General features: G+C 42.3%; 1 protein-coding gene across 1 annotated transcript; it reads left to right on the top strand.

The window, feature by feature from the left end:
* Window positions 1–7,407: 7,407 nt before the first annotated feature.
* Window positions 7,408–24,047, top strand: CYB5R3 (cytochrome b5 reductase 3). Its single transcript, XM_084505746.1, has 9 exons — window positions 7,408–7,496; window positions 9,367–9,498; window positions 12,807–12,879; window positions 15,258–15,364; window positions 16,342–16,471; window positions 17,492–17,575; window positions 17,713–17,798; window positions 20,027–20,126; window positions 21,589–24,047. The coding sequence occupies exons 1-9, from the start codon at window positions 7,476–7,478 to the stop codon at window positions 21,759–21,761; spliced, it is 906 nt and encodes a 301-aa protein (XP_084361872.1). The 5' UTR covers window positions 7,408–7,475; the 3' UTR covers window positions 21,762–24,047.
* Window positions 24,048–25,462: the final 1,415 nt, after the last annotated feature.

Raw genomic sequence — 25,462 nt, 5'->3', positions numbered from 1 at the left:
ACAAATCATTTCCCAGGAAGCAATCTTTTATTAGAGGTTTTATTAGAAATGGAGAGAATTAAAGGGTCAGTGAAGAGTCGTGTGAGCAAGTCAACGATGTCAAAGCAAGAAAAGCATGTATTGCAAATGGGTCACATAGAGCCCTGCAGAGGTTTTGTTGATCATCTTCTTTAAAGAAAATTTATCTTCAGAGAACCTTTGAACAGAATCCAATTTTAAAAAATCCTTTAAACTTAGCATAGAGAAATAAAGCATTTGGAAAGCTTGATGAGCAACCATTTACATTTCTCAATCCCTCAAAAAAATTGGTTTAAATGTTGTGAAATACATTCATCATCTCATAGGTTTAACTGAAGATGTAAGCAATTCTTTCAATTTTCTTCTTATGCCAGTGTGCATGTCTTTTGCTTAAGCCCAGTGACATTTTTTCTTGTTGAAACTTGACATTTGAAATACAAAAGGATAAATAGACAGGTTTTGTAGTTGGAAAAGAAAATGCCTTGCCAATAGCAGTCAGTGAGCATTTGCTTGGCAAATGCTGTCAAGGTCCTCAGCAGATTTGGAGAACTGATTCTACATTATCCTCTCTATTCAAGCAAAATGTCACTTTACTTTAGCTTAAAGAGTTTATGATTCACTTGTTGTTTTAGTTCTCACCAACTTTTCAGAAAGGTACAGGAACAGAACAGAAATAGGAAGCAGGATTGCTGAGTGTTGCATTTCATGCAGCTTTCTTTTACACATCTCCCAGACATATATGTCCTGTCCCCACAGCCCTTCATATTAGAGAAGATTGGTATGATTTTTTCTTACCTATCAGCCATGCTGGAAAGAAGTTTTTCTCCTAGCAAGTGCACAGAGCAGAGAAAATGCAAACTGAAGCTCTTAAGTCCTTCTAGCAGTCCAGGGAGTGGAGTTGTCTGTCTTACCCTCCAATCACTCAGACTGATGGACAGCTCTGAAAGGCAATAGCAAGGCAGGAGTTGCTAAGTCCCGCAATGAAACGTGGAGTGCAGCCACGACACCACATCTCTTGTACCTTTGTTGGCACCGCCACAAACAGACCAAGAAGTTGCAGCAAATTCTGCCAGCCTCGCTCTTTATCTTATCACCAACATCAGGAGGACAAATAAGACCAAAAAGGACAGCAGATATGCTGCTACCCAGGTTTTCAGGTATGAATCTGAAATCCTTGTACAAACTTCAGACATGACTCAAATTATTACTTCTGGATTGACCCTGGGTTATTTATTAGTAGATTTTAGATGTCCGCAAGGATTTTGGGCCCAGAAACAGGCACCTCCAGTCTGAAAGCCTTGGCCGAGATGGACAGGCCACTCTAGTGCTACTGGTCTATATACACTTATTATAAAACAACAGAGGGGAAGCTGATAATGAATCAGGCATCTAAAAAGTTACAGGTAGGGAAGAAAAATTTTAAAAAGTGCACTTTTCTATGTACAGCTGAAATTGCTGTGGTTGCGACCTTGTAAATACTAGGAGGCATTATAACCAGGAAATGTTTTACAAAGGCAGCCCTTCACATGCATCACTGCAAGCAAGTGGGGGCAGGTGCCATAAGCACAGGTACCCTCTCCAGTGCCTTCCCTAAGAAGCATGTATTCATTATGTGGCTAAACTAACGCATTGGATGGTTTAAGGCTTATTTTGGTTTGATTTTTTATTTTTATTTTAATTTTATATTTTTGTCTTCATAGTAATTCATTCCTGAAAACATAGCTTTAGGTTTCAAATGATATATATTTATACAGAAGCCAAATGAATTTGATCCTAGACTCCCATTTATGCAAGTAGTTCTATATTTGGAGGGGTACTGGTCCATGTACCCCTCCAAATAATAATGTTAAAGATAAACATAGCTGCAGGTAATGAAGATGCCTGCCATGTAGAACAGTATGTGGAAACATATTTGGTCAGCTCACTTAAAATACTTTAAAGTGAAGATTCTTTCTGACACTAGTAGGAGAAATTTATATATCTCAAAATACACCAACTTGGTGTATTTTGGTGTATTCCTTCTGTAAGAAAGTTGCAACTCCTTTATTCATGTTAGCAGAAAAAGGTCCATTTGTGAGCCCTAGAAATTTCCATTTACAAGCAACACCTTTACTGGAGTCAGTGGATTTAAATTAATTCTTGATATAATTACACATCACGTTAGTAGCATCAGGGTTGATTTCAAAACTAAGCAAACACTTAAATCTCTTGTAAAACTTCTGTCCTATGATTTAGCTGCTGAGTTAAGAGCGTGTTAAGGATTCCAGAGAGGTGTGTTGGACTGAAGAAACAAAGTGCTGATCAACGCCTAGCAAGAGCAGTGCAGAGTTTGTGTCACTCCTGGGTCTAACACTGGCAGGGCATGCCTGTGTGTCCAGATAGTGATCTTGCCAATGCTGTGTGCTGGCTTTCTCTACTGAAGAGAGCAGACACTGTTTTGTTAATCTCATTCCACAGGGCAACATACATTTGTTGTGCAGAAACTGATGTCAGGCTCCCCCTGCTCTTTGTTCTTCTCTTCTGGCATATGGGAATGTGGAGAATATCTGCCATCACGTCTCTCACATTAGAATGGCATTTCCAGGGAGTGGGGAATAACACTTGTGGAAGATGCTCTATCTAACAAAATACCCACCTCAAACATCAGATTCTGACTCTCACCAAGGTCAAGGAGGACAGAAATCCTGTGATTAAGGCCTGTTTCTAAAGGACATCAGGACATTGGCAAGCATGTGCTGCTCCAGGAGCGTGTTTCTAGCTGAAGTGCTTTGCTTTTCTTACCAAGGTGGCCAACGGATTGTTTTAGAGAAACTCTTCTCTCCTTGCTGTTTGCTGAACTACCCTGAAGGAAAGCTGAATCTCAGTGGAGCCAACCTGGGCTGGTCAGTGGGAACCTCGCCAGGTCAGAGAGCAGATGGAGCTCATGACCCCGCTGAGAACAGCTCATGTCCCCACTGAGAGCAGGGAGCGGGAACTTTGAGGTCTCCAGCCTTCCCAAAGCATTAATTCTCAAGCTGGAGCCTCACCTGACAGATGGTCTCTCAACACGATTCATGGTCCCAGGGCCTAGCCTGTCTCTTGGTTTCCTGCCCAGATTTCTAAGCCTTGTGTTTTTAATCCTGAAGCCCTTCTTCTCTCCAGCCAATAGTGTTACAGTCACTTAACTTGCCTTGGGAGTTTCTGGTGCAGCAGCAGTCCTCAAAGGGAAAAGCAAGAGAGAATTACACAGCCAAGCATGCCCTGTCCTGGAAACAACAAAAATCAATAACTCCAACCTTGCAGCTAAACCTCCAACCCTTCCCATTTCCTTGCAATGATATGGCCTGCTTGACTTCAGTTGGGCCTGTTCACCTGCCTTTATTTACCAGTGCTACTTCCCAGGTGTAATAGGAAACTTAGAGTTGATTTATGAATATTCTTATGGACAGATTAGGGAGACAGCAAACCTAGAGGTTGGTAGAAAGCAACTGCTTGGGGGTGCAGGTGACTCAGGACCCCCATGCAAGCTGATATATTTAATCTTAATATTAGGACTGAAGCTTTTGCTTTCCTTAATTTTGTTAGGAGATAATGTATCTAGGAATCATCAAGGCCTGTTTAGAGTAAGTTAGGACATATTAGTTAAAGAGTTTTGGGGTGCTGTGCACAGGCACAAAGATGCATTTGTTTATTAGTCATTAATTTGTACATGTTGATATAAACCAGAATTTTAAGAGGTCTGGCTGAAACATCCATGTTCAACAGCTCCATTTGTGTGCTTTTCAGATGCCTGCCATGTAGATAGATAACAACATTTTCAGATAAATGTTGTTATTGATAATCCAGGCTGTTAGCCATCTAGCCTAGGTAGTATGGACTAGATTCACACAAGGACTTGGAAGTCCCTGGGCTGGGCATCCTGGCACCTGGGCTCACCAGGCTGGGTCCGAGGTTCTCTGTTCACTGCACAAGAGGTTCCTCCAAGCACCATTTACAAAATCAGCCACCAGGGGGCTGCATAAACTTGGAAATAATGAGAAAACAGGGATATTTCCTCATTATAACGAGAAGCAAGTTGAAAAATCCATCCATCTCTACTGGTTTACCTGAGTGAGTTGCTGACTCTGTAGAGGTTGTATTGGGTTTGTGTGGAAAGGTTTTGGTAGCAGGGGGCTACAGTGGTGGCCTCTGGGAGCAGAGCCCAGCAGCTGCGCTATGGCAGATAAGGGCCAGTTCCATACAGCTTCAAAGGGACCTGTTGCTGCCCAGAGCTGAGCCAATAAGTCATACTGTTTGCACCTCTGGGAGAGCAGATTTAAGAAAGGGAAAATAATATCTGCTGTGCAACAGCAGCTGGGAGGGTGAGGAATGAGAACCAGCCTTGCAGTCCCCAAGGTTAGTGGAGAAGGAGGTCAGGAGGTGCTCCAGGCACGGAGCATAAGTTTCCCTGCGGCCTGTAGAGAGGCCCCTTGTGGAGCAGGCTGTCCCCCTGCAGCCCATGGGTCCCACATGGAGCAGATCTCCACGCTGCAGCCCATGGAGGACCCCTGGTGGAGCATGTGGATGTGGCCTGGAGGAGGCTGCGGCCCATGGAGAGCCCCCACAGAGCAGGCCTCAGGCCAGAGCTGCAGCCTGTGGAGAGGAGCCCACACAGGAGCAGGGGATCTGGGGTGTGCTGCCACCTGTGGGGGACCTATGTTGGCTCCAGACAGATGTGCCCCATAGTACAGACCAGTGTAGGAGCAGTTATTGAAGAGCTGTTGCCTTGGGGGCAGCCCATGCAGGACCAGTTTGGGAAGGACAGCATCCCGTGGGAGGGACCCCATGTGGAGCAGGGGCAGAAAGTGACCCTGAAGGAGCAGCAGAGACAAAGCATCAGGGAGTGACTGCAGCCCCCATTCCCCATTCCCCTACACTGCTCGAGGGGAGAAGGTAGAAGAGGGCGGATGGGGGGAAGGTGTTTGTAGCTTGCTTTTAGTTTCTCACTGCTCTAGTCTGCTAATGATAGGCAATAAATTATATTAACCTCCCTATTCTGAGTCTGTTTTGCCTGTGACAGTAATTGCTGTGTGATCTCTGTGTCCTTATCTCAACCCTTGAGCCGTTTTCATTGCATTTTCTCCCCCTTTCCCTTTGAGTGAGAGAGTGGCTTTGGTGGAGCTTGGCTGCCCAGCAAGGTAAAACCACCACAAAGGTATGAGCAGTTGACATTCAGGCTTGGGTGGTTTACTTGGTATAGTGGATGGTGATGTTGATATACAGAAGTTATGCTTTCCTTATCTTGAAAAGGTGTTGGGACTTTGGCTACTGCTGAAGAAACAAGAGCACTGGAGGTTTATTCAGTAGACTCCTTGCTCCTTCCCTCCCCACCCGTTGTTACTTATCTTCCTTCCAGTACCTAAAAGGGGCCTACAGGAGAGCTGGGGAGGGACTTTGTTACAGAGTGTAGTGGTAGGACAAGGGGGAATGACTGTAAACTAGAAGAGGGGAGATTTAGATAAGATATGAGGAAATTCTTCACTGTGTTATAAATGAAGTCTCAACTCAATCTGAATTTAGTAATATTTATAAAAGGTATAAAAGGCAAGTAAACAGCACTGGATTTGTGGGGAGTCTATGCTCCACCAACACACACACACGAACATCAATCTTTCTAAATATACAGAACATTGCTTTTACATACTAAACCCAAACTTGTACATATGTACAATCAGAAAAGGTAACAATATGTCTTGCTTTAAGATGTTAAGCAACTCGGCTGTCGGGCCTTATGTATCCCGTTCTTCCCGGATCGAAGAAAAGCATATCCATCTCCTTTTCAAGGCCAATAGGGCCTGGGTCAAAAGGCACTTCCAGGTCACCAGGGGGCAGAACAGCAAAAGCCTTCGATGGCTGTAGCAGCAGAGGGGCTGATGGTGTAGCAGTCGGATCAGTAAGCGAGCCCGAGCCCGCAGCTCCCTCACTATCTGGCAAACCACACGTGTCTGACTGTGGTCCCACATGGCTCTTTAAGGCTCAGAGACTGCTCGCCAGGTGCAGAGCAATCCTGCCACTACCTTGTTTTCAGTTGCACAGTCCCACACCTTGACCTCAATTTGGTCCCATATTTCAGGATCATAAACTGTCTGATTGTTAATAAGGAGAATAAGCTGTAAGGTTACCAGGACAGTCTTTGTTTCTAAGGATGTGTGATTCCCCATAATGCGCAGCTGCTTACCAGTGAGGGGCAGTTGTGTGCGTGGGTCCGCTTCTCTCAGCTTGAGCTTCTTCCCAGCTCTGGTGCGCCTATTTCCAGCGACTATCTCTATGAGCTTCTTTGAGCGGTTTGCTGAGTTTGGCCGAACCTGTTTTCATGAGGCAATCAAAGTGCCTGTTCCCGTCCTGGTCTCCGTTCTGCTAGCCTGTACCTTTTCATCCCTTCTTTCTACTTCTTTATTGATGACATAACTTCATTATATCATGTTGACTTTTTTATCTTGAGGACAGGCTCCCCTCTTATACCCTTCTCCCCACAGCAGTCCTTTTCAAAACAACTTTTCATTGGTCAAACAACTTTGCCCATTAACAGCAAACACCCAGAAACTTCCATGCCTTAACGGCTGGAGAACAAGCAACCCGAGGCTGCATGGAGTCTCCTGATTCACCCTTCTTTGTTCCCTCTAAACTCCTTTACATTCCTGATGGCCTCATCGTTGAGAGTCTGATGTTCTCATCAACCATGGGGCTTGCTGACCCCCACAGCCACACTCCCACATCTCCCCCTTCTTTATTATCAACCATCTTCTCGACATGAATTACCACTCCATATATAACAACTCAGAGGGTGGTGAGGCACTGGAGCAGGTTGCCCAGAGAAGCTGTGCCGCATCCCAGGAGGTGTTCAAGGCCAGGCTGGATGGGGCTTTGGGTAGCCTGGTCTGGTGGGAGGTGTCCCTGCCCATGGCAGGGGGTTGGAACCAGATGGTCTTTAAGATCCCTTCCAACCCAAACCATTCTGTGGTTCTGCGATTCTGTAATCTTGCTGATAATGTGCAAAAGAGCAGTACATACGCATCATAACGTGATAAAGACAAGCTCACGGAAGGGCGGAACTAACCAAACCAGACTTGCACACATTCTTTGCTGAAGAGAGGCACTGAAAACAACACGGCGTTTACAGCATTTGGTGGCTTTTATTTTACTTATTTTTTTATTATCCCCACCCGGCCCGCTGCCCCTGCAGACCCCAGCGGCAGCGCCCCGAGATCCCCAGCCTCCAGCCTGCCCCCCTTCCCCGGTGGCTCTCTCCCCGCCGCCGCGTCCGGCCCCTCCCAGCCTCCGCGGTGCGGTGCGGGCGCCCCCTGGCGGGAGAGGGGCGATGCTCAGCGCTGATTGGCGGGGCGCGGCGCGGCGCTGCGTGGCGGGCGGGGCGGGGCGGCAGGGAGGCGCGGCGCTGATTGGCGAGGCGGCGTGGCTGTCGGCTGGGGTGGAGGGCAGCGATGGGCGCCGGTCTCAGCACGGTGAGCGGGGCGGCTGGATCCGGCGTTTTGGGGCGAGGGGTTTGGGGGCGAGGGAAAGGGCGGCGGCTGCGGCTGCGGCTGCGGCTGCGGCTGCCCCTGCCCGCGGCGCTGGGGATGGGCCGGGTGGCCAGGCGGTGGTGCCCGGCCCTGGCCCCGCCTATGTGGGGCCCGCAGAGCCTCCGGATACCCCCCCAGCCGTTAGTTCCCGTTTCTGCCCATCGGCTCCGTTAGAGCCCGGCTCGCAGCGCACCTGGGCTGTTCCTCCCCGGGCTCCTCCCAGGAGGTTTCTTCAGGACCTGACCGCGAGTCGCGAATTGCCTTCCCCGAGGCTAACGTGGTGCTAAAGCCGTTCCTCAAAATTAAACTTCGTTCTGCTGCAGCAGGCTCTGATCTGGTCAATGGCTTCAGAAGGGGAAGGATTTGCTAGCCCACAGCTGCTGCTTTGCACATTTCAGATAGCCATATATTTAAATCGAATTAGCTTATTCTGACATGTTCGTATTGCATCTGAGACATCATCTCTTGCCGATTCAGCTTGCTGTCTCCGCTAGACTTGGTCACTGGTTGCAGTGCTTATTAGGGGTTTATTTGCTACAGCGTCATTGTCCTAAGCAACGTCCCCATCCTTTTTTTCTTTTTTTTTTTCATGGCTCAATAGCAAAAATTCCTAGAGCTGAAGTAATGTGATGGGTCTGCAGAAATTAAAGAGTAAGTTTTTTGTAAACTTCAGCTAATTTAGAAACATCTTCTGTCTGGCTATTTCAGTATTTTCAAATAAAAGTGAAAAATGCAGTGTGTGTGTGGTATGGTGTGCTTTCAGGTCAAACCAGCTGCTGCTATCTTATACATCTGTACAGCAGCATTTTAAGAAGAGGGATTTTATGCTGTCTTTCCTTTTAATTTTGCACTTGCCGTATTTTCATTAATTACATTGGACATCTTATATCCTCCCAACAGCTGTGTCAGATTCAGAGAGATGTGATTCCAAAATGCTGGCCAGGTCCCTCTAAAACAAAAATTAAAGTAGAAGCTGGTTGTACAGGGCTTCCAGCTCTCCCAAGAATCATCAAGAGCACCTCATGTAGTCAAAGTATTTTGCAAAATTTTTATTTTCAGTTCTGTCTCCATTGCCCTCCTTTTTTTTTTTTTTTTTTTAAATGTATATAGGTATCGTGGAAAAATGCAGCTGCAGTCACGCTGTTTCACTGCCCTGAGTTAAAACCTGGAACAGCAAATGAGGGTCAGAGAGGATTTTTACCCTGAGCATTACCTGGATGCGATCACTCCCATACCCGTCCAGGAGAGAGGAGGGCTCGTGAAGGCTTATATCTATGTGTGCACTGGCAGGCAGGGAGCCATGATACCCTGGCCTGAGGAAGGAGCTGCTGTCATGGGGGATCCCTCTGCCCCAGGGGCTAGGGATGACCTCCCTTGGCATCACCTTGCAAGCCCGGTGGCATGGGATGCAGCAGAGGAGCATTTGGGGATGTCATGGGCAGAAGCCACCTGTGAGCATGTCTGTGCCTTTGGGAGATGGGCAGCTAGCTGCTGGGTGCTGTTTGTGCATATGCTCATCTGTTGGTCTTGTTAGCGATTGGACTTGGGGACATGGGGACGGGTCTGACAAGCCTCTGCTGGCATGCCCAGTGTCACAGTGTGGGAGCAGCTCTGGCTGCTCACAAGGCAAACTTGTATTACACTGACTTTTTTTTTTTTCTTTTGATACTTCCTCATTCCACTCATGTTAGCACAGAAAAAGAGAGTATTATTTTGGGTGGTTAGATTGTTACATCACACTAATATTTTCCTCCTCACCAAAATAACTTTCTATTGTGCACATGTATCTAAGGATCTCTCTGTTTTGCTGCAGTTGCGTTGGGTTGTGACATACCCTATATGGCTAATCTACAGCACTATCCGGAGGCTTTTTGGGAATCCCTATCCTGCAATCACTCTGAAGGATCCTGAAGTGAAGTATGCATTGAGGCTGATAGATAAAGAGGTAAGTATGTGTACAGTGCTGAGCATCCTCTCCCTTAATTCTGTGAAATGCTTATAGTTTCCTAAATCTTGGGCAATGTTGCAGCAGGGATTGCTTGGGAACAGTAGATGTTTTGAAGGCTGCTGAGCCTTTCTAGTAAAATTGATTAAACATATGTATTTTAAGTAAAGAACTGATTTATACCTGCTCCTTGCGTAATATAAGTGAGTTCTGCAGCATGCATTTCTGCAAGCCAGCTGAGTGGTGAATGCTGCTTTAGAAATGACCATACTCATAGTTTCTGTCATATGAGCCTCATGTCATAGAGTATATCAGCAGGAATTACTAAAATCCCCACTTGTAGATGGGCTGTGAGACAGATGTCATGCAGTCAGGTGGAACAGGCAGTTCTCATTGTCAGTAGCATTTGGTACGGTAGCTATCACAAATATATTGATACTGATTGCTGTTATTGGATTTATGTACACTTACATGTATGTGTTACAGGAAGAAATATCTTTAAATGGTGTAGTTCTGACAGTAGCTGAGGTCTCTCAGCTTCTCCTTCTCTCTGTTCAAAGTGGAAGGTGTCTTCTACCTCCTGGGGTGCTCAAGTGGGCTTTCAGAGGAAAGTAGTCACCTTTTTAGTGCTGGATCTTGCTACCAGAATTTGGTACCTCTGCTTGGGGAAAGATGAAAAGATGAAAAATCAAAAGATGAAAAGTCCAAATTTCCCTTGGATAAACTGGCCATTAGAAAAAAGTATGAGACAGAAATCTTGCCTTTCAGGTATGCATGAAGTCATACCTGAAGATATTTGTAGTGTTGACTTTTTAAGTCAACGGGTTAGTCAAAATGTTATGAGAAGAGTTCTGTTGGAAGGAGCTTGGGACTGGAACAGAGCTTTCTTCAAGGTATGCAGAGTGTGCTGATAGCTTGGCTTTCATTTGTTCAATCAAAGAAAACAATTACTGTGTTTCTGAGCCTTGGTTTCTTGGGAAGTGAAAGCTTCCCCATGGCTTGGGTTGGGCTGCCATATTGGATTTGTTTCCCATGCATGCTACAGCAACACAGTTATTACGTACTCCCCATTTTCTCGTGGGATCTGTAGCATGTGGTGGCAGGTATGGTCTGCTTGACAGATCGTAACAGAAAATAATTCACTGTTCACATTACATTTTTTTGCTAAATACTGATTTTTCTCAGTCCATCGTTGTATGTTGTGTAGTCTTTTAATCTTGGTATGAAGGAACAGCTCTGCTATAACCTGCTCAAAAGTTGCTGCATGGGGTAGCTTGGGCAGTGAGAATATTTTAGTGATGTACGTATAGAAATTTTTGCCTGAATGGAAAATGTATTCTGGAAACAGAAGTTGGTTTTGAAAAATAATAACCTGGTACTGAAGTAAAGTTTTTTGAGAGCTGTAATTCTGTGTTTTCACTAGCAGTTTCTAATGTCCTGCCAAAAATCAGGTACAAACATTCTGAACATTGTACTGCTAAACTTCTCAACCATACCTGACTAGCTGGGGAGGAGGAAATTAGTCTTTCTGACAAGCTACAGTTTGTATTTTACAAGCTATTAAAATTAAAATAGGTGAGAACTTCAATTGAAACATACCTGTCATTACACAAAAACATTTTAATGTCACTTGAGAAGGTAATTGTGGCTCTCAGCATGGATGTGGAGCAAACTCAAGACATGCATGGTATAAGTCAGTAGGCAGGTTTTTCCTTGGAGTGTTGCATCTTGTTGCTTGTGAAGCACAACCAAAGACCCTCATATTTTAAGAGTTTCCATTATTCCCATTACCAAGTCGATATTCACTATTCCTTCTTTGTAACAGTGAAGCTTTTGGTAGCTTCACTATCAAAGCACCAAAATGATTTATTTTTAAAACAAAAATATGAACTCTCTTTTTTGGCGAGTAGTTGGGGATTGTCATTTTTAGCCAGAAGTGTTTTGATGGTACAGTTGAGAATATGGCTGATATTTTGTTGTGCTGTTGCAAGGAGAACTGTTTCATCCTCCACCCTGTCTGCCTTTGGACATGGTGGCGGAGGTGCTATGAGTTTCTTGAGCCTTTTAGTGTTTCTCACAGTTGTCTCTTGTGATGCACAAAAGGCTTATGATCAGATATCTTTGGCTGAGCTATCTTGAATTTAATTGATGAGATGGTTAACTGAGAATTCAGGAGTTCACAACATTTTTGCTTTCTGCATGCTATTAAGGACAGTATCTTAAAATAAAGGATTACTAGCAAAATCCAACTTTGAAGCAGTGAAACTGGTGCTTAAATTTTCATGCAGAAACAGCAGTGGACAATGCCAGAGAAGCACTGTTACAATCTACGTGTCAGTTGTCATTCTAGCGAAGTTCCAAATAGTCACAGGTAGAGAGAAGCACTTTTTAGACTGCTCCTCAATTAAATCACTTTTTTTCTTCAGAATTTGTCTTAAAGTGATTAATAAATCACTTTAGAAAAATGTTGTCAGCGTGAGCAGAACTCATAATTGAAGACTAGGTGAACTCTGATGAGATGGAAATCTGTCGTTTCTTAAAAACAAACAAAAAACCACAGTATTTAATAGGATGTTTATGTAAGTTTCTGTAGAGGGGATATAATGTCTCGTAGGGCTTTAAAAAAGAAAGTCATTAAATGAGCTGTTTGGCAGTATGCTGTTTCTTTTTCACTATTCTAACTCCGTTACTGTGAACTGATTTTTAAGAGGTAAAACTTGTGTACTATGAGAAACACTAATCTTTTTGACATCCACTAGTGACTTCTGAAGTCATCTTCTGCATAGAAAGGGTAAATTTATCAGATTTTGAGATGTTGACTTTTTTTTTTTTTTTGCATTGAACTCCTGTGTTTTTAACCTTTAAATGAGAACTGGAATACTGGTTAGTTTTTTTAGCTTGCAACCTCCTCAAAGAAGGCAATGTAAATATTCATACCATTTAAAAAGTTGTTTAGTCTTAATCTACGAGTACCTCACTGTTTTGCAATTAACATATAAATATATATCAAAACAAGATTTGTGTATGTCTCTTTAACTTTTTTTTTTTTTTAATTATTTTTATGCCGTTTCTAAAACATTTTGAGGAAAAGTTAAATTTTCAGGGAATTTGAGTGAAAAGTTTACCTCTGCAAGATTGCCCTGTTCAGATGAGTTCTTACATTATGCACAATCTTCAGTTAGGGTGCTGCTGTCCCCCAGATACTTAATCCTGAACAGGTCAGACTTGGGTGTTGATTATACAGGTAAAATTACAGTCATAATATCCCAACAACATAGCTGATGATTATTTTTATTTTCCTCTTTCAGGAAGTTAGTCATGACACAAGAAGATTTCGATTTGCTCTTCCTTCAGTAGATCATGTTCTGGGTCTACCAATAGGTACGTTCTGTCTTTCCTTGCTGTGGATCAAATCCTTGTTCATTTAGAGATTTTGTGGGAGGGTTTTTTGTTTGTTTGTTTGTTTGTTTTTTTACTTTTTGAACTGTTGAACTTCAAATACTGTCCATGTGGTTTCAGCTGGTATTTAGGGCTCTGCAGAACAGTCCTAATGCTGTGAGTCATCTTCACCATCTGAATTCTTGTGTTATTACAGAGTGCATACATCCAGCTTGTTTCCAGGATGCTAGTTGAAACTAACATCAGCCTTTGCTTGTATTTCTCTAATCTTAACTTTCCAATGTGCAGTATTCCCATGGCTCTTTGTCTCTGTGGTTCCTTTTCACCCCTTGAGGCAATGTCGCCTCTACCTCTCTGCTAAGGCGTGCATTCCCCAGTAGGCTGCTAATCTCTGAGTTTGCAGCCAGTCTCATGGAACTTCTTCATCACCATGAAGCAGATGTTTCCCGAGGCCTTGCCATGTGGCATATTGCTCTCTGTAATAGCTTAGTACTGTTGTTTCTTACTGCTTACGTAAGGAGCATTTGACTGTGATGTGTGTTTGATGGGGACTTTGGCTTTAACCACCTTTTGCAATGGTCTGTCGGTTAGAGGTGCTGGCTGGTGGTCCTTAGACACCTTTTCAGCATTACAATCTGACCTGATTTGTTTCTCTTTGGTTGATATATTATTCTCTTGATCCTAGTTTACCTCACTTTTCCATAATTAACACGCAGGACTGAGCTGTCTCACCTCTGTAATTGTCCTTGTCCTAACAGAAAGGAAGCTGTCTGGGGTGAATTTGGCCTGCTGGATGCCACATCTTCCAGTATTTCATTCAGTAAGATAAGGGCAAATCAGCAGATGGTTTCAGTATAGCCCAAGAAGGGATGTGCCTCACCTTGCATGGTCCCAGCAGTAGCATTGTAGTTGTACTCACAAAGATGCTCTGCTTGGGATATATATATATATATATTTTATAACTGGGGAGTGGTTTATTGGGTGAGAGTTGGGGAGCAAAGCAGCTGAAAGTTGGTGAGGGAGGTAAAAGCAGCTGGGAGCAGGAGGCATGGTAGCCGTGGGACAAATACTGGAATGCACTCTGAATGTTCAGTGCAACACCAGCATTTTGCTTTTACCAGCCAACTTGGGTGTTACAGGAAAGAACACAATTCACTCAGAGTTGGATTGTGCAGGGCTTCATACGGAGGCCTCCCAGCAGCTGCTGTCCCATGAGTGAGGAGCTAAAGCTCTAATGGGTACGAGCAGGATTAGTTACGGGTCTGCTCCTGTAGACAGGGATGACAAGGCAGTTGCTTGCCTGGAAAGATGAACAGGAAGCTGGTGCTGCTGCTGCCTCAGTAATTCCCCAACAGGAAACACATGTGCTACCAAATGTACATTGACTCACCCTCATATCTACATGCTGCTTCAAGTCAGTTGTGGTTGCTCAATTCCCAAGTTACCAGCTTGCACATCTTTATCCATCTGCTGGTTTGCCTCACTGGCCCTCCAGCTTGACAGACCAGCTTCCAGTATAGTAGCAGCTTTGTGTATCCCATTACAAGCAGAGGAGCCGTACCATCTTTGGAGAGTTATGTTCATCTTAAGAGACAGTGGTGATAAAATAATGGAAAACAAATCTTCACATGTGCCTCTTAAGAGTATTGGAATTTTGTTGGAAAACCTTTTCAAGGAGTTAAATTCTAGTTGGTTGTTGTTGTTGTTTTGTTGTTGTTAATGTTTTTCATTAAAATATAGACATTGAGAAAAGGAATTATTGCAGAGAGTTCAGCTGATGTGTGAGAGATTGAAACATGATTGCTATTTTATTGTTAAACTGGAGGAATAGCGGGGTTAAAAATGTGCTTTACATCTAGGCAGCCTTAGTAATGGCAGCTGGAAGACCTCCTGGTAGACTGGAGTGATCTGTGGTCAAAGAATTTTCTATGTTGTGACTAAACTATAACAGTTTGTAACAAACACCTTAATGAAGTGGTTTGAATAGCACTTGGCAGTTTCCCCCTCCCATGTTCTTTTTACGTGTTTGTAATGGAGAGAGATCACACTGTTTGCAAGATCTCACATGCAGTTAGGGCTTTGATGAAATATAAATGAGTGAAGATATCAAAACAGACACGATAGACACACAAAGTTAGCAGCAAGGTTAGCTGCCCTTCCAGGTAGAATCTGTGTCTGGTTAAGAATAACTGTGGCAAGATATTACAATGTCAGGAAAATGAGAAAGGAAAGAGTGGTACCTCCAAAACAAGGTAAACTGAGCTTTGAGACTGCTTTCACAATTCATGTCAACCTGATAGATCCACAGAAAGAGAAGTCCTTTGAAAGCAAACTGTTGTTTTTTTCATACCTGCACACAGGACAGCATATCTACCTGTCTGCACGGATCGATGGGGCCCTGGTTGTTAGACCGTACACTCCGGTCTCCAGTGATGATGACAAGGGCTTTGTGGATCTTGTTGTCAAGGTGAGAATGTATTGCTGCTTTTCCAGGCTGGGCAACTGCTAAGCCCATCCGTGCTCTTGCAGTGCTATGTGGAGTCTGATGCACCATGTTCTGTTCAGCTGTGTGCCACTGTGAGCTTTCATTACTCTAACAAGGAATGTGCAATTACTTACAATCCATGCAGCATTCCACAATCCCTTTGGTATTGAGAGTTCTCATGAGATGCTGCATAATTTTCTGTATATGCAGACTGCCATTTTCCAGAATCTGTGTACATTTGCAGATGTTCACATACTTTTTTAATCTTTCTGAAATAAGGAATTAGCCTTGCCTGAACTGTCAGCTTCTTTTATAGCTAATGTCTTTGTGGTCGTTATTAAAAGTGATGATTTTTGTTGTTACAGACATGGTGGACTGATGTCATTGATGAAAATGTGATTTAATCTTGTGATAATGTACTTTTGTTTTCTCTTGGTACTTATACTAAACATATATTTGAAGATGACAGTAATTTAAATGGCGAATGGTTGAATCTTCAGTTAGTTGCTCTCCACTCTTTTTGTTACTCTGGCTTTGAGATGCAAACAGTTGGCGTACTGAGAAGTTGTTTTGGGAACATCGCTTTGCAACTGGCCTGTCAGGGAACATTCACAGAAGTTTTTCCATTTTCAGTTGCAGTAGTTACTATATTTTTAACTTGGGTTTAGATCATGTTGTTTATTAGGGATACTTTATGTACAGAACTAAAATGGAGAAATTGCCAGTCTATGTCCAGTCTGATCAAAATCAGGGCAAGAGCATCATTTTAATCTTTATCAAGAAATTTTAATGCTTGCCTTTCATTTTCAGTCAAATCTGTCTTGATGTTATTTCTTTATGTAATAATTGTTTCCTTTGAAAAAGGAGTATGAGTCTATAAATATTGGAATGGCAGAGAGAAGGGCAAATACTCATCTTTGAGCTGTCAGATTAATAGCTTCATTGTTATTTTTTAACAGATTTACTTTAAAGGTGTCCATCCAAAGTTTCCAGATGGAGGGAAGATGTCTCAATACTTAGACAGCCTGCAAATAGGGGATAATATTGACTTCAGAGGACCAAGTGGCCTGCTTGTCTACAAAGGAAAAGGCAAGGCTGACTCATAAATATAATTTGTCCAAAGTAAACAATACAGAAAAAAAAAAACAAACAAACCACAAAACACATTATAAAATAGCAGTAATCCTGATCACATTTTTTTTCCAGCTGAGTTCAGGTCTTTCTCTGCACAAAATTAAGTGTTAGTATTATAATAAAGTCAACAGCCATCTTGAGGAGAATTGTTATATGATTGTAGAAGTGCCTGTGTTTTTACTGTTCTTAAAGAAGGGAATTCTCTCACTGCTTATACAGGCATAGTTGCTACACTGATAAAAACACTTGGTATTTGTGCTGTCCACTGCTAATTTCCCAAGTGAAATTGAACTTTATCAGTAGGAACTACTTTTATGCCAGTATAAAAGATCTTACTTTGGTATAGTGCAGCCACAAATTTGTCATAAAAATCTTCTGGCAATTCTGTGTGCAGAACTTAAATATGTGGTTTTCCTGATCTTTGTGTTCATGTTACCCTATATATAGAGACATATGAATGGAGGAAATACAACATTTGGGGGAATTTCAAGAGCTTTGTCAGATTTGGCTGTCAAATCAGCTCAAAAGAGCAGATAAATATTAAAAAAAAAATGCCTTGCATATTTCAGGTTTTCCTTTAAAATAATCAGCATGGGGGAAAAAAAGTTCTAAGGAGATAGATTCTGGAAACACTTCTACGTAAAGGAATCAAGGCTTCTGAACATTGTTGGGGCTAAGGGACTCAAGCAAATAGAAATACAACTAGTAATGGCTTGATGCTGTAGTCACAGAATCAGAACTGGTACCCCATGTCAGTGTCTGATCTTATTGCCGTGTGCCTTAAAATCTCTAATAATGCTTCAGGATTTGTTTTTCTTTGTGATATCTTTGGTTCACCTTTGTTTTCTGCCGCTATTTTACAAACAGGGAAGGGTGACAGGGCTGAAACAAAGTCAATTAATTAAAAATACTGTGAAGGGACCATAGGCCATTTTTCCTGCTTTCTTCAGTGTTTTCCATCTCTCTCTCTTTCAGGCGTGTTTGCTATTCGGCCTGAAAAGAAAGCTGAACCAGTTACTAAAAAAGTCAAATACGTGGGGATGATTGCTGGTGGGACTGGTATGTGCATATAAAGATTCATCCTTGGTTTCTGACAGCTGCTAGATGTGTTTGTTCATATTTTCTCTCACGCGTTTGCTTGTGCTTCCTCTTGCTTCTTTACTTTCTCACATCATTAACCAGCATTTCTCTTTCAGGGATAACACCTATGCTGCAGATCATTCGAGCAATCATGAAAGACAAAGATGACCACACTGTTTGTCAGCTGCTGTTTGCTAATCAGGTAATTCTGTGCTTATTTCTGCTTATAAAGTTTTACTTAACAAACACAACTCCACTCAGCAAATGAAATTCTAGCTGAGAAAGCATGGTACAAAAATACAAACACCGGAGGGAGAAATGAACAAAAGTGTTGAAAACTTCCTGTATGAAAACACTGTAATGAATTCCTTTGTTAGCATTACTGATGAAGTGATACTGTCTTATCAGCTAACAGTTTCTGTCCTGTCTCACTGCTTTGCTTCTAATCCAGTTTATAAATGTTTTAAAATTCTGGATTCATCTGTGCAAATTGTTAATGTTTTGGGCAGACTTTTAGAGCTGTCTTTCTTAGTGGAAACATAAAAGATGTGGACATCTGCTTTCTTCAGCAATTGCAGCTCCCCAGTTTCAGAGTAGGGTTTGTATGCTCTTCGAGAATACCTTAGTTAAGAAAAAAATAAAATTGGTCTCCAGCAGCTTCCTTGACTACAAAGCTGTGATTCTTCACAGCTGTCTCATTTCTATTCCCTCCATCAGCTCCTCCATTGGTGTTTCTTTTGCTCTTTGAGGTGTATCATACTGCAGTGCTGGAAAAAGGGAAGATTCTCATCCATAGGGTATTTGTGATACAGAGATATTTCTTGGATGATCAGTGCAAATCAAGTGGCAGTGCACTGCTGAACTAACTATACGCCCCTTTCTTTGACTGATATTTTTCTGGTGTTTATCTTCTTTCTATATTCTATCTCATGATGAATATCCGTTTCTGGATTACAAGACTCCTCTTCATGCCTGTATTTTTTAGCTTCTCTAGGCTCCCCTTCATCACTCCTCTCTACTGTGATATTCAGTATTCCCATTTCCTCTGGACCATGTCTGAATCATAGAAGTTTTTTTGTACCCAGAAACAATGATCCAAGTGCCTACAAACACCTTGTTCTGATGCTTTATTAAAGACCTTCTTAAGAGCATTAGTATTGCCCTCTGGTGCTGGTTGGGGCAGCTGCAGAAGTTGATCTCTGCTGCGTGCTTGGAGTTGGCACAAACTGTAGTAGCTAGCAGGGCAGGAGGGCCAACATTTGCTGAGTAATTCTGAATGACTAATATAGGACTAGAGCTCCTTTAGCAACCTAAAAAAATTAACTGCTACTTCTGAGGAGGATTCAAGGAACACTTGCCTATGTATTAGCAACAGCCTATGTAAACATCAGTCCTTGCCTTTAAGAAGTCCATATACCCAGTAACTGCACAACTATATAGCAGCTTACTGATGGATGGACAGACAAGAAAGCATGCAGACTAGAGTTTTTTTGACATTCAATATTGTAAAGTACTTTTTATATGTGTTTTGCTGATGTTTTATTTTGACTCTCCTGAAAGGGCTGTGTTAGATTACAGACCACACAGCTTGTGAGCTCATGTGGTGCTTCAAACCAGCCTTCCTTGAGCTGGTCAGTCCCAGTTATAGCCTTTCTGGAACACAGGCAGTTGCAGGTCCAGAAATAGGCACCTTCTTGGCTATAGTTGCTGGCACATTCCTCATCACCCCCACAGTTACAGACATAGTGGTGTCCTCAGAGCCAAATTATTAGGGCTGTAGAGGATGATGCCAGTTTTATTCTCTACCCTTTCCTTCCTTCCTGAACTGCAACTTCTTTTATGGGAATAAGGCTTTCTTATGGCCTTTAACAGTGTTGCATCAGGGAGGAGCAGAACTTGCCTAACATTTTTTGTTACATTCAGAATGGGATACCTTCTTGGTTATTTGTTCCACATCTGTTTTAAAAACTAAACGATCTCTGTATGGTAATGCAATGATTTGAAGTGGCAAAGGTGAAAAACTTGCCTTTTTCCTGATGGAATGGCAAAGTGTGGAGGGTAGGGAGATACTTGTGCAGTCATGGTTATTTTTTTGATGAAAATTGCTTATGTAATGGTGGTGCTAAAAGCAGGCTTTACTCTTATGATGTTACCACTAATTCCCTAATGAGTGAAGGTTCTATGTTTTGATACAGGTGTTGCTTTGTTTTGTTGTTTAGAGAGAAGGCATTGTGTGGTAAAGATTTGGGGAAGTTCTGAACTTCTTGTTCATTCTGCTATGGGATAGTCAAGGAAATAATTTGTATTTACAGGCTCTGTTCAGCTCCTAAAACATAATTGAATAATCTGCTCCATTTCACAAAACGGTAGGGGTCATCTGAGGACTGCATTCAAATGCAGAGCATAATCATTGTTTTCCATGTCCTGCAGACTGAGAAGGATATCCTGCTACGTTCAGAGCTAGAAGAGATCCAAGTTCAGAATCCCAGTCGTTTTAAGTGTTGGTATACACTGGACAGAGCACCTGAAAGTAAGATCTAACATGCTTCCTCCACCAATGCTTAAGTTATGAGAATTAATGCACATTTGACGGGAAAAATGCTGTTGTATGTGTATTTCTGGGCTCCTTTGTTGTTTAACGACTTGCAGGTTTATGCAACTCAGAATGCATTCAGCAGCATCATTCCTCACGTAGTGATGCACACAAGCTTGAGATATTGTCAGTGTTTCCAAAGCTATGAAGTTCACCTCAAGTGAATGGTAGTGTAATGTTCCTCCCATGACTAGACTTGAATATTAGCCATTATTTACTCTGATCCAAGGTGACCTTCCTTTCTCCTTCCCCTTAGCCATAAATATAAGATGGCACCATATTGTCTCACGTTCAGAGCATTCATTAAGGCAGCTGTGAGAGGACTGGTAGAGGCACTGCATCTCACTGAGGTGTGGCTGAATACAGACTCCTACCTAGCTGTCACATGATGACTTGCGCTAGCTGCTCTTTCTAGGCAGTGGATTTGCCTTTGTATTAACAGTGATTCTCAAAGACAATGTGGTTTCATCTTGGTGCAGTCCAGTTTTAAAGGTAATGTGGTCTAGTTGGGTGCCGTAGGTGAGAGATGAGCTACCTAAATGTATCTCCCTCAGCTGTGCAAGTTGAAGGAAGAAAAGCCTGAAAAGGTTTTCTTCTGAAACCTTATTGCCTAAGGTTTTCATGTCACATCAGGGTAGATTCATGCCCCTAGTCAGTGGTAGTTTGGAGCAGAGAGGGAAAAGCCACAGGCTTTCTTACCTTGTGACCAAGAATATACCTCCCATAGAATTGTGGGGAGGGTTTTACTGTCCCCCGAGTCTGTTGCTGTCATGCAATCTTCTTCAATTAGTGTTCTCCCTGAATTTCTAAGGCAACTTAGATTCAAATAAAATTGTTGTTCCTTCTCTTCGGTATTTGTGAATTGTGAACTGATCTTAGCAGTTGTGATGAAAGATCCTTCTTAGACCTCAACACTGTTCTACAGAATTCCACTACCATGCCTGTAAACAGACCTGAACTGGATATTTTTGGATGGGCTGTGGGAGAAAAATGTCTCAATTCTATTGTGCCTAAAGGTTTGGGTCAGAAGCGTTTTGCACCCAGAGCTGGGGATATGATGGGTAAATGTGAATCCTAGTATTAACTGATTAGCACAATGAGTGTTCCTGCTGGGAATAACATCAGCTAGAGTTCTTCTAATGAAGATACAAATTGGTGGCATAAGGAGAATAGATGTTATTTTTTCACAGCTCTGCTTGGTATTTCCTGGGGGCTTTTAGGAAGTTTTACTAAAAGTTAGCCTGTTTTCTCCATGCATCAGTTTTCCATCTTAAAAGCAGGAGTGGCAGATTTTCCATATAGAATAGGTCCAATTAAAAAAAAAAAAAAAAAAAAAAAGCACACACTTTTATTATAAAGTGATTTGTTCATCCCCCCCCCCTTCGTTTTTTTTTAACAGGTTGGGAGTACAGCCAAGGATTTGTGAGCCAAGATATGATCAGAGACCACCTGCCCCCACCTCAAAACGATGTTCTGATCCTCATGTGTGGACCTCCACCAATGATCCAGTATGCCTGCATTCCCAACTTGGACAAACTGGGCTACACCAAGGACATGAGGTTCTCTTTCTAAAGAAGACTGATACCTCAGTGATCTTGTAAGGAAGGGAAGAAAATACATTTTATGTATTTTCTTCCAAGACAAGGGAGGTGGGTGATGAACAGTGCTGGGAAGCTACATTTACATTAAAAATAATTAACATTTATCTGAATCTCTGGCAAGTTAGACACTTAAGCTTAACTGTATCATAACCACACTGTATGTTCCACAGAAACAAATGTATTGCAGAGACATAGCGATGTATTGTACTTGCCATGTCTGTCCTGTAGAAATATTATACTCCATCTCAACGCAGGAAAGTATAACTTCTTAGGATGGCAAATACTTGTTTACACTTCTCTTAGCACTGTAATCAAATGCCAGTAATATCCTATTTCCTAACACTGTGCATACCCAGTATTTTATTTGGTATGAAGTATGAAATATAAAGAATGAGCTGGATTATTGACCTTGCTTATGCCAAACTTTAATCCTTACAGAGCTTTTACTATATGAGGGCCAGGAGCATTTGCCTTGTACGTATAATCTTTGCAACACCAGAAGCTTAAAGATTCTTGTTCATTTGAAGGGTGACAGTTAACCATTTATGACAGACTGAAGTTGTTCAAGTTGCCTTGTTAACCAAAACAGGAGTAGACACAAATATGAAATTTGTTCCAGGGTATTTTGGAATAGCCTTTCTTCAATGCAAACACTTTTCCAGCTCGTCACATCCTTGGGCAATGAAGGAAACTATGGAAAGCAGGAGGCTTTACACACAGTTCTACAAGTAGCTGGAAATCTTTGCTTATACGTGTGTTGAATACTGGAAAAAATACTAACTAACTTTTGTATTTACTTTTGAATAGCAGACAGTGGCATAAGAGTAGAAAAACAGTTGTTCTGCAGGTTCTGTGCAGTGAAAAAATGCTGGGTGAAAATTAGATCCAGTTTCAGTTTCTTGTTTCCTGGAGTCTGATTAGGAATGAAGGGAGCTCAGGTTTCACCACTCAGGTGGGTTCTAGCAGGTAGCCCAGCTTCACATGCAGTATGCCTACAGTCAGGAGACTCACCTGCATATCTTGCTCTGGCAAAACCACAAAGGGTTGCTAAGGATTGCATGGAACAGCCTTAAGTCACCAAACTGACAGCATATAGAAATGTCTCACTGAATCTAAACTGTTCTTGGATGCTACAGTTTATTTTTTTAAATGAAATTTTTTTACAGCAACTTTTTACCTAACCTTTAGTAAACTTGATGCATCTTGAATACCGAACCTTATGCTTCCAAACAGATGCTACTGACATTAGAGATAGAGCAGTCCCTGCAAGGAATCTGTGTAACTAAACATTGATTTCTGGTGATAAAATCAGAGTGATTGAAAAGATGTCTAGGGGTATGTGAAGTAATGTGGATGCTAGTTAGCTACAAGTATCAGTGTATAATAAATATATCTCTTTTTTAAAAGATTTGGCTAGGTAGTTGAAGCTATAACTTGCCGTACTTTCTTTTGTGCCTGTACAACAGATGTGTACCATACATTTAAAAGCTTTCTCAGCACGAATTAGAAGGAAAAAAAGATATTGCACAGTTAATTTAAGGAACCTGAGGCAGATAATACTATTATTAAATTTATTTTATTGAATAGACACTTGCCTCTGAAATCTTGAATTTTTGATGTGTGCTTCTAAAACTTATTCTTTAATACTATGCTGTGGAGTTCATATAATGCTCAAGTATGTTTCAGTCCATTTTATTGTGAGGCAAAAAGCAGATATTTGAGAGAAATTATCTTGGTTGCTGGGTTGTATCACTAGGGGATAAAGAAAGATTTTTTTTTTCATGACTGTATTTAATGAAGTTTTCATATCCAAAATAGTTAGCTGGTAATGCATCAATTTTTTTGTATTACTTTGTTTATCTAAGTACTGGCTTTTTCACATCTATGTATGAAATAATTTTGCAAGTGACTCGTGTTACACAGCACATCATCTTCAGCCTCGTAAGAGAAAAACATGTAGAACACTCCAGGGAGTGAATGTTCAAAAAAAAAAAAAAGGGAGGGGGGTGAGAGGGGGCCTGTGAAAACTGCTGTATTCAGATGCCGAATCAAGGAGCAAATTATTGCTGTTTTTCACCCCGATCTCTTAGTTTTAGCTTTACTTTATGCATCTGTGTGAACATGGGTCTCTTTTAATAGAAAAAATGAGGGATTTTTTATATGATCCGCTGAAACAAAACGGTGTCCCAATCCCTTTTGCTTGATGGTCCTGTACTGTAACATTTAAACAAGTAATAAATGTTGGGTTTGCATCTTTTTTGATTCTTTGAGCCAATTCATCTGTCTGTCTTACAGAAAATAGTGTGGCGGATGTTATTAGACAGCTTGCTGTGGCCAGGTGTGAGAGCAGGCTGGTCCTGGAGGGTTTCACCCAGTTCCCAAGTGGACCAGGGCAGCTCCGTGCATCTTCCAGGTATGCCCTTGCTGGAGGGGAAAGAGGCAAGAGCTACCAGAACCACGTCCTCTTAGGGGAGGCAGAAGCAGCTGAAAAAGGGCTTGGGGTACTGAAACTGAGGGGCAGCTGCAGCCAGGCCCTGTGGAGAGGAGATGCCTCATCTGGCTCCCTGCCTACAGTCTGAGAGGCTCCTGCTGACTGCAGAAACTAGTCCTCACAGCAGCAGAGGCAAAACATCACTACAGCAGGGAGTCAGAGGCTTGTGATGGGAGGTAAAAATAATGTTTTCACATTTCCTGAACAACTGTGTGAAACAGCTGGAAACTTGCAAGTAGGGTCCTGTTCCCTATCCAGCAACTGGCATGGTGTTACACGTACTGCAGTTGTGCACAGTGGCGGTACAGTTACAGACGCCAATGCAATGCTGCTGTGTATGTGTGGGCACACATGATATGGCTTCATAACAAAAGCGGACTATCCCAACACAACAGTGTTAGTAATTGATTCAGCTGGAAAAAGACAAGCATTTCTCTGCATAATTTGATAGAGAAACGCTAGTCAGCTTTCTTAATTTAAAGTTTCTTAAATTAAGAAGGGGTAGGGTAAGGTTTTCTGATGCTTTTTTTCTGAAGAACTACCTGGTGAAACTAACTGGCCAACAGCAGCAGGTGCTGCATGTTTCCTCTCTACGCTTTTGTGAGCTCTTGAGCTCATCCTCACGAGTTTCATGCATTAACCAAGCTATACAATGAAAATGATGGCAAAGTGAAGAACAAACAAACAAACCAACCCCCTAAACTTTGCTTCTACTCACCATTAAAAAACAAACAAACAAACAAAAAAAACACAACACAAATTACCTAATTACCTTTGGATTAGACTGAGGTCAGCAACTTACCCAGTAAAAATGTACACTGTTAGAAAAGCCTGCGGTACTGTACTGGGTCTGGCTGGAATGTTAACTTTCCCGGCAGCAGCCCATACAGTGCCGTACTCTGTACTTGTAGCTGGAACAGCAGTGTTATCACACCAGTGTTGTGTCTACTGCTGAGCAGCAGTGGCACAGCATCGGGCCTTTCTCTAACCCTCCTAGGGGGTGGGCAAAAAGTGAGGAGAGAAACATCACTAGGGCAGCTGACCTAAACCAATCAAAGGGATATTCCATACCATGTGATGTCAAACTCAGCAATAAAAGGTGGAAACAGGAAGAAGAGGGGAGGGGTGGGCTCTCGTTGAGAAGATGTCGGTCCTCCTCTCAAACACCGGCTGCGTGCGTT

The sequence above is a fragment of the Aythya ferina genome (genome assembly GCF_964211825.1).
Source record: "Aythya ferina genome assembly, chromosome: 1".
Classification (NCBI taxonomy): Eukaryota; Metazoa; Chordata; class Aves; order Anseriformes; family Anatidae; genus Aythya; species Aythya ferina.
Note: the sequence above shows the minus strand (reverse complement) of the source record. Positions and strands in the feature narration are given on the sequence as shown.

Bases quoted from the DNA above. Each gene is read 5' to 3' on its own strand.
- CYB5R3 (XM_084505746.1), top strand. From the start codon at position 7,476: ATGGGCGCCGGTCTCAGCACG. The intron at 9,499-12,806 runs GTAAGTATGTGT...TTCCTCTTTCAG, and splicing joins TGAGGCTGATAGATAAAGAG to GAAGTTAGTCATGACACAAG. The intron at 17,576-17,712 runs GTATGTGCATAT...TTTCTCTTTCAG, and splicing joins GATGATTGCTGGTGGGACTG to GGATAACACCTATGCTGCAG.